Consider the following 10,000-nt stretch of genomic DNA (forward strand, 5'->3'; position numbering starts at 1 on the left):
GGAGGCGGGGTAGTGAAAGGGTTTAGTAAGTCCGAATAAATGGACTTGAATGAAATTAGGATAAACATAAATGAATTAGAAATAAATCAAAACAGGTTCTTTACTAAATTTAATACAGTATATCAAAATATATAAAGATTAATTTGATATAGCAGAATAATAAACTTTATTAATAAAACTCATTATGTACTATATTAGATTAAATAAAGCACTGTCTATGAGTTTAAATAAAACACTATCTATGAGTTTGAATAAAACTTTCTATCTATGAGTTTGGATAAAACTTTCTATCTATGAGTTTGGATAAAACTCTCTATCTATGAGTTTGGATAAACCTTTCTATCTATGAGTTTGGATAAAACTTACTCTCTGTGGGGCTGCTGTGGTACAGTATGGGTACATGCTGCTGGGGATCAGGAATGTTCGAGGGTTCGAATCCTGCCCATTGTCTGGGGTAAGGAAGGGCATCCACTCCGGGGAATGGTCTGTCATTGCCAATACCAAAAGTCCTTTGAAAGAAGGCACTATCCTAGCCCTTCCAAACAAGGGAGTTCGTGACGTAAAACTGAATCGCAATAAAACTCACTATCCGCAGCCAGGATGATAGAGATGTCTTTAAGTGACTCAGAGTTTTCATCTATTGTAGCATGGTTGTCAAAATCTATTTCCTTCACAAGGGTTTCTGCTTTAACCAATGCTTTATTTCTTTTGAAATTGCGATCAATTAGAGAAAAAATATCCCCACGGTCCACATCTGAAAAAAATACAATAGAAAAATAGATGACCCTTTAATACAGTTATTACAGTGTGCTGCAAAAATATATTGCTGACCACAAAGAGCAAGAATTAGTGAGAATCAGTTTGATTCTAAATGACATGGATGGTAGAGGTGAATATGTGTCCCTAGACCTTTAATCTAGTGTTTGACCTGAATTCAGTCTTCTAATCTTAATTTTCTGCTAAAGAATAAAAATTATATGGATGAAAACTGGTTAAACAAAGCAAATAGAACAGCTTGTCACATGGAGATGTCAGGCATGCTAGTATACGACCACAATAAGACCAAAAATCTACAGGAAATTTTGTGTAATATATACAAATAAACTCCCTTCTTTTTTACTTCTTTTATAATTCCAAGTATTTTACTGTAGTAACTCATGATTTGAACTAGTGTGCACTAATGAATGCAGTGCTTATGGGTTGATTGCATATATATTACAAGCAGTTTCCTGTATTTCATCTGCTTTGGGTGTTGGCTCATCCTGTTACCTTTTTGCTGCCATCCCTGTGTGTTCTTCATGATTTTGTGCCTTTGTGTTTGTTTAACCAAAGCTTAGTGCTTGTGATGCAAGTGGTAATGTTCCTAAGCAACAGAAGGAAGTGATGACATTATAAGAAACAAGACATTTCCAGGAGGAAATGTCTGCCATCACTTTTGGTATAAATAAGGAAGCTGTGTGAATCACCAACAAGGCAGAAAAGAGCCTATGTGAGGGTATGCAAGTTAGTAAATTTTGCACGAAAGAGGCACATTATCAAGATGGAGAATACACTTTTTATTTTGAAATAATACTCACTCATGAGTTCTGGAGCAAGGACTCCAATTAGCTATGTATGAAAAGGGCCTTCTCTTTTTAAGATGAGGAAGGCAAATGCAGTTTATCATCCTCTAACATTTTTCCTTTTACTGAAAGCATGAGATGGCTTGAGAATTTCAAATGGTATTAAGGAGAGAGGCTATTAGGCAGAGTAATAGGAACTGCTCTGTTCTAGAAGAAGCCAGTGGGGCCTACATTAGCTACCAGGAGACTGCCAAAGACTCATACAGCTATTTTGTGGCAATGCAGCTGATTTCATGATTAAGTCTATATGATTTCTACGCTATGACTGCAGATTCCTGTGCCCTAACAGGTAAAGCCTAGAATTAGTTGTCCATCTACTGGATGGCTAATGTAGATGCATTTTTCAACATTCTCCATGAAGTCCCACTTTGTGGACTAGTTCTGTAAACATTTATGGTCAGAGGTTTGTATCTAACCAAAAATAACATCTTTTTCAATATACTACTTATCATAACACATAAACACCTGGCCATCTGGCATTCTATAAATTCAACAGTGATGAATTCTCTTCATCCCTCCCAACATAACATCCTCCATCCTCTACATTACAACAAAAGTATGCCAGTGGCTTGGAGGATCAGATGAATATTTTCATTTATTAAGAGTTAAACCACTTAATTTCATTCAGTGATGCAAAGATGCAAAGACACACAGTGTTTATGTGTTATGGAGGAAGCTGTGGTTGAAATGTGTGAATGAAAATAAGAGTTTAGCAGATCAACTCTCATTACTGTCTCTCAAATCTTGCCTCTGGCTTATCAGACAGGTCGTGAATACTTTAACATTATGAGAGCCACACAACAAAGCTAATGAACAGATGGCAGAAAAACTGAGTGCCAGGCTATCTATCATCAATTGAATATCCTGGCTGAAAGTCTTGGAATGGTGAAGGTTGTCATAGATTATCGTTTATAGTGTCACACCATTAATGGTCTGGGCTATTAGGTTCAAAAGTAATATAAGAATTGTGCTACCTCTTCTCACCAAATATTAATGACTATGGATCAGGTTGTATCTCAGTATATGTACAGAAAACTGCTGTTGTTAAGTAAGGAAAAATAAGAATAAGAATTTATTACTGCATCAAATATAAAAAGTAAAAAGAGATTGATATTTAATATTTCCTTTATCAATAACTCAAAACTTCATTATAATATTGAAGAGGATTTCCTTTTAGTGCATATCATAAAAAAAAGGAAAGAAGGAACATAATAATAAATAAAGAAACCAAAAGAATGGACAAAGAAATATTTCAAAGCATCAATTCCCACCTGTAACCAAAACTTTCTTTGCAGTCATGCTGGCAACAATAGATGTTAATCCAACCCCAGAGGCCAGTTCCAGGATATTCGCATTCTTGAAGATCTCGGGATGATGGAAGATAAAGTCTGCGAGAAGAAGAGCTCCGCGCCAAACCTGTTCACCGACCAAGTCTAAAGTTGTGGCACTCTGTTGTTCTGTCGGATGATGAAATAGTTGTAATATTCTGGTAGATATTAAGCATGTTAAAAGGAATAGAAGATTCACTGCTAATAAAAAAAGAAGAAGTCAAATGAGATGGCATTACACTGTGAAGAAAAAGAGGGAACATTATTATGATATGTTAGGAGATGTAAAAACACACACACACACACACACACACACACACACACACACACACACACACACACACACACACACACACACACACACACACACACACACACACACACACACACACACAAAACAATATTACCAAGATAATTTCTTCTTCAAGGAATGTTTGAGAATGAAAGAAAATAAACCTTACACAATATAAAATAGTGGATTCTCTGAACCTAAAGTTTCTCTTAAATTCACATCTTCTAACATCCAAAATAATCTTACCTATGAGTAAAACACCTTCTTTCTTAATGTGGCTGTTCTTTTTGGTGACTGGACGACCTTGTGCTTTCATTTTCTTATTGTCCTCACCTGATGTCATATAGGCAGGGTACACAAATTCATACCTTGATAACACAGCTGTGGAGAAAAATTTACAGATTAATATATAACATAAAAGGTGCAACTACGATTAACCATTTACAATTGATCAAACCATCAATTGCATGTAAAATTCTTTAATCCAGTGATTTTTATTTTTATTTCAAATGTTACAGAGTGTCAATGGAAGGTGTCTTAACTGGCCAATGCAAAAGGAATCAGCTCCACAAATTGTAAATCTTTTCTTTCTTCTATTGTGATAATTTCATATAAAAAGAAAAAAAATCTCTCATTACCTCAGTATTTTCATGATTCTACATTATTTGTAACAGACATTTTAGAAAATGTGAATAGGATACATTTCTCAGATTCTATCTTGTAATAATATCTAATAAATAAATTTCCTCTCTTTGATCTACAGACACTGTATAACAGAGAAGTGAAAAAAAACTCAATTACAGTTGAAAAGTGATGAAATAATGTAGGGCTATTGGTAATATTAGACACATTTTAACACACAAACTTCTCTTTGTGTGAAAAGACATACCTTTCATCTTAGGAAATTAATCTTCTGTCTTATATTTGAGAGGCAAGTTATTAAACAAAAAAGTAAAAGCACAGAATACATGCTATTTGTACCTTGATGTTAAAAGAAATTAAATATACATATCATAAGTTTATTGCACATTTACTGGATGAAATGTCTCATTGCTGTTAATGAGGTTTTAGTCAATAGATTTAGTATAAAAGTGTTAAGAAGCTGAGAAAATTATTTCAGAATCCAAAGACTACTCTGAGTGCTCACCCCAAACAGGATTATTTGTGGGAAGATTAGCTGAATAGAGAATAGATTCTGATGAATGTGATAAAAACAATCAAACATGATAGTAATATAATATTTCTTTAAAAATCTAAATACAATGCAATTGTAAAAAAAGGGAATCATATATTTTAATATGCAATCCCCTAGTGTAACAGATTTATATCTATCTATCTATATTTTCATATAGATAACAGATTTAGGTGTGAAAATGCAAAAAGATATACATACATGCCACTGTATGTCTATCTACCACTAAGAAAAAAAATATAGCATTGCTGTAACTGTCATTACTCTGAATCTATGTAACAGCACTGATCTTAAAGAAAAATCTAAAAAGAAATGAAATTCCATTTCTTTTCCTGTATTTTGTATTAAATTATGAATCATTCTGAATATCTTTTAGAAATATGTAATCTATTACCACTTTGTACTCTGAAGCAAAATATTTGCAGAGATGCAAGAAATTTAAATTCAATTGTTAGTTCTAATTGTCTGAACATGATTTTAGCTTCTAAAACAAGATATGGAAAATTCGAAGGAAAAAGTTATAGAATGTGCAATGTCTTCCACCAAAGTTATCAAAGACATATTAGCACTTACAGCTAAATTGCAGTAACACTATAGCATAGGATATGTCATAACCTTGGCACAAATTTTAAAGTAACATGCAGTAACAAAGCATACCACAACTCTGCTATAGCTAACAAATCATAACCTAATATACATAGTGTTTAGCCTTTAAGCTAAGATTATAATATAAACATTGTATATACTCTCCTCTCTTTCATCATTAAAATGACTGGATCTACAGAACAAATTGCTTTTTCTCCTAAAGACTCAAAAATCACATTATAATTAGTAAATCAATATGAATAGGCCACAAAAAATTCAAACAAAATATTCATTGCTTGTGGCAATAAATATCACATATAAAACATTAGCAATGGAAATAATGTTAAAACTGGTTTGTAGTAAGTATCTTGGTTTATAATCCAGACACAGGATCACACAAAAATACTGAAAGATAGGCAAAAAAGTCTTAAAAATAAGGATGAAATTACCTCATTTAATCAGCCCAGTTGAAATGACACAATCAGATTCTGTAAAGAGTACACAGTGACTCAAGTGATCATGGCAGCCAAGGCTAACAAACCTTTATTTATCATTTACCAAGCCCAGAGTGAAAAAGCCAAGCCAGTTGTCTAGAAAAATACCATATTATCTTTAAACCCTAAAAGGCGAGCGATGTCATTCACTATAGAAGCTGCTAGTCCCTAGTCTGTTAGCTGTGTAGCCTATGTCACTGGGTAACAAATATCATTATTGTTACTATCATTATCATTATCATCCTTACCACGATGACTATTGCCACAACTATCGATATTCTTATATTTTCTATAGTATCATTGCCGAAACAATAAATCTGAGAAGTGCATCACAAATAGGCCGATGAAACACGTTTAATCAGAAAATAGTCTGCCTTTTAGGGATAAAAAGAACACCAGCATAATACAAGAGAAAGGCCAAACTTGCCTCCCGGGGAGCCATCAATCGCCTCTTTCTTGAAGTAACCAAATATTTCGGAAGTCACAGTGAGCCTCTCTGAGTTCTCCGAAGCCATGTTCTCTCTCCTGCCGTCCACTGTGGAATAAGCCAGAGGACATATTCGAGAAGTCACTAAATGGGACAAAAATAACTCCCTGTCGTCTGCACTGCGTCCAGGCCTTCACGATCAGCTGATGCGGTTGTCACGTGCTTTTGTTTATTATTATCAGGTTTTGAGTGAAAGGCTTAATTCATTCTTCTTGCGAAAAGAAGCAACGAAATATGTATTAGTCTGTAACTTAGAAAGTATCTACAGTACTAATATCTATCAATCCAGGTTATGTAATTCTTTCCAATTACAATAAATTAATGAATGAATAAGAAAAATAATAGAGAGTAAGGACACGCGGAAACGTTTCCGTGACGTCATAAGCGTAAACAAAACGAAACGTTTTCACGCTGAAAGACAAGACTAATTTCGATAGGTCTTCCGTATTTTACCACGGTTCTAAAATGCTCCATAGACCATTTAAATGTAGCTGTCCTGCCTGGTGCTTATCTTACGCCTTGAGCGTGTGTGGCTGGGACTGGAGGCGTGACCAACATGCGTGAGTTAAAATTAACCAAGTTTGAGATAATATGAAGCAGCGTCACGTCGGGAGTAGGAAAACCGACATCTTCGGCCTAGAGCTTACGAAGCGTCACTTCACCTCTGCTGTTCGTTTCCTTGTATCTGTATTTAGCGTAATTTTGCGATATATATATATATATATATATATATATATATATATATATATATATATATATATATGTGTGTGTGTGTGTGTGTGTGTGTGTGTGTGTGTGTGTGTGTGTGTGTGTGTGTGTGTGTGTGTGTGTGTGTGTGTGTGTGTGTATGTGTATGTGTATATGTATATATATATATATATATATATATATATATATATACATATATATATATATATATATATATATATATATATATATATATATCACATGTATAGGCACACACACACACACACACACACACACACACACACACACACACACACACACACACACACACACATATATATATATATATATATATATATATATATATATATATATATATATATATATATATATATATGCGCTCATGCTGCACTACATATATAACAACATATATGTATATATATGTATACATATGTTATATATATGTGTTTGTATGTATGAGTACATATTTTGATTCATCGTATTTTATCATTTTATGCTTTCTTTCTGCTTCCCTCTTCGTTAAACTCGTGAATTCATCCGCTATACCCCTAGTTTATTATTTCATCATAACACCCTATAGCATTCTTTATTTTCCTCCTTACCAATTTAATTTTGACTTTATTGGCCTCCTCCTCGCCACCTTTCTCCTGTTGTGCATTCTCATCATCACCACATCATCTTCTTCCTGTTCGTCATCTTCACCATATCCTAATGCTCTTCCTCTTCACTCTCTTCATCATTATCGTTTGCTTCCTCCTCAGCATCTTCATTCCCCGTAAAGATGACTGTGATGGCTGGAATTCCCCATCATTCCGCGTGGAAAGCAGACGTCGCAGGCGATGGTGGAGATATTGGCCTCGCACAGGAAGGGAGCTCCGAGGGTCAGCTCCCTGTTGTGGTCGACGAGGCACGGTCGTCCTGCGCTTCCTCGGCTCGAAAGCCTCGATGGCGACGTTGTGTGCCACGCGATTGAGGGACTTGCTGTAGCCAGCTGCAGAAAAGGATATGCTGGCATCCTCGACGTGCTCCAGTTCGAGGGCGAGGTTCTCAAGGGGCCGGTCATCATCGTGCTGGCCCCGGTGCCTATGTCCACCTCGCTTTCCTGGTCTGCTGCTTTCACGACCTTCCTCACGTGGTTCAGAGAGCTGACGAGAGGCTCAGCCAACGTCCGGCGAAGCTCCACGTAACGTTCCATCAAAGCCATGTCAGTCACGCAGAGAAAGCTTTTACAGGGTATTCAGGTTCGTTCGGAATGTCCCTTGTAGGCGAGCTTTTCAGTGTCATCTTCCGGGCCCCAAGCTCGGTCTTGTTCACGGATCACGGTACTGTACGTGCAGCCTGTGTCGACGATGGACGCTGTGAGATCGCCCTCCACCTGCAGGTCCAGGTGAAGATCATCGTCGGTTGGGGGAGTGCAAAAAAAAAAATCAGTATTCAGCCATTTTGTAGATTTCTTCAATGGCGGATTAGGATATTTTGGCGGGTTTTTCATCTTGGGCGTTTGCGGCGGAAGGACATTTTCGATCGTTTTTCTTGGTAGGTCATGCCAGTAGAAAGAGGATGCCTGAATGTACGCCGCCATTATTATTATTATTATTATTATTATTATTATTATTATTATTATTATTATTATTATTATGTTCTCTTTCTTCTCCTTCCTTTCCCCTTCCCTTCCTATCATCCTTCTCCCCCCCCCCCCTTAGACTGTCGTGGAAACAATAGAGATGCATAAATTGGCGGTCTAACTACTTCTAGTGCTGTGTACTTGCCTCGAAGAAGGGTGATGTTATGCCAACACCTGAAGAAAACGGAGGTCCTCTACGATTAAATACCCAACGTAGTATTGTTTTCCTTTCGTGGGAATTTTACAACGATGGTGGGAAAAAATCACTATACCTGCGTTTGTTTGACGGTAGTTTGAGTCTTTCGCTATTCCCATTCATTCTTTCGTTCATTCTACTCCGTGTTTTTTTTATTTATGTTTCGTTTAGTTGCTAACCTGTTTAGTTTAGTCAGCATACTGAACATGCTTCACGTTTAAATTCTTAAACTGCAGTTGGATAAGGATAATCTAAGGTGCTAAAATATGCTTAACAATTATCATCATTTATTATGTACAGTGCTTCTTTTAATTAAAGGAAATACCTTAACAAATACACAATATAAAACACATTGCATAAACCATAAATACTTGCGAGGAGCAACACAACGTCTATATGTGTGAATCAAGGAGGCTTGCCAGCGGTCTGCACGCCACGAAGTCCGGGCCAATTCTGCCGTGTCATTCCACGGAACACGCATTAATATTCCAGGTTCTTGTCGACTTTCAAACAAACAACATTATTTATATTCTTGAACGAAATATAACACATCGTCAACACAGAACATCTTATACATATTTTTTCTCATATAGAAGTTAGAAAACCATATCGAACCAACCACCACGAGCAAGCATCACCACCTATTAAGGAAAACGGGAATTCATCGGCCTCACCTAAACTAGTTTACATAATTGTCACAGTGATTATAATTTAAAAAACATGATAATTGTAATGACAGTAATGATGATGATAATGGTAATAACAGTGTTAGAATAGTGTTCTAAAGGATTCGTAATATGATGCCTATATGTGTGTGTGTGTGTGTGTGTGTGTGTGTGTGTGTGTGTGTGTGTGTGTGTGTGTGTGTGTGTGTGTGTGTGTGTGTGTGTGTGTGTGTGTGTGTTTGTGTGTGTGTGTGTGTGTGTGTGTGTGTTTGTGTGCAAAACATATAGGAACACTCTTCAAAGACGCACCAGAGTACTCGGAACCAGCGACGCAACTCTCGAGCTCAAGAGAAGGTGTCCTTCCTGAGCCGCCAAGGAGTCGGTCGTTTCACGGCGGTAGACTCAATGAAGCGACCCTTGGCTCCCTCTCTCTTTAGACTGGGGCATATTACGTCACTTGGCCGTCCCCCTTTTTTAAAAAGAGGGATTTTACTTCACCTGACCTTGTCTCTTTAAAAAAGGGAGATACTATTACGTCACCTGCAATAGTGAAAATGTTGCGTCACCTGGTCTTCTCTCCACGGCACTTGGCCTATGGTTACGTCACTTGGCTCTCCCTCGTCTTCGGTCAGGTTACAGGAAGAGGAAGAGGAAGCAGAAGAAGAAGCAATGCAACGAAAATGCCTTTGGCGTATTAGTGGGTTTCCTTGTTCTTCCCGCCGTTGTTTTATGAACAATTTGTTCAACATGAATCCTGCAAACACACACACGCACTCAAACACATAAACACAAACACACACAAATAAA

The 10,000-nt window shown here is 36.7% G+C and overlaps 1 protein-coding gene across 2 annotated transcripts in view; it reads right to left on the reverse strand.

Moving 5' to 3' along the window:
- The window catches only part of LOC119579555 (methyltransferase-like protein 22), a 9,260-nt gene extending 3,068 nt beyond the window's left edge, over positions 1 to 6,192 (reverse strand). The window contains exons 1-4 of one of the 2 annotated variants that reach the window (XM_037927472.1): positions 5,941 to 6,192; positions 3,489 to 3,623; positions 2,894 to 3,079; positions 587 to 754 (exon numbers count right to left, since the gene is read on the reverse strand). In XM_037927472.1, coding sequence (XP_037783400.1) covers positions 587 to 754; positions 2,894 to 3,079; positions 3,489 to 3,623; positions 5,941 to 6,028 — 577 coding nt within the window. In that variant the 5' untranslated portion in view covers positions 6,029 to 6,192. Of the gene's footprint in view, positions 1 to 586; positions 755 to 2,893; positions 3,080 to 3,488; positions 3,624 to 5,468; positions 5,499 to 5,940 lie in introns of those variants that run through there. The other variant, XM_037927474.1, reaches the window with a different exon arrangement.
- Between the last annotated feature and the right edge of the window lie 3,808 nt (positions 6,193 to 10,000).

The sequence above is a fragment of the Penaeus monodon genome, chromosome 12 (assembly GCF_015228065.2).
Source record: "Penaeus monodon isolate SGIC_2016 chromosome 12, NSTDA_Pmon_1, whole genome shotgun sequence".
NCBI classification, from domain to species: Eukaryota; Metazoa; Arthropoda; class Malacostraca; order Decapoda; family Penaeidae; genus Penaeus; species Penaeus monodon.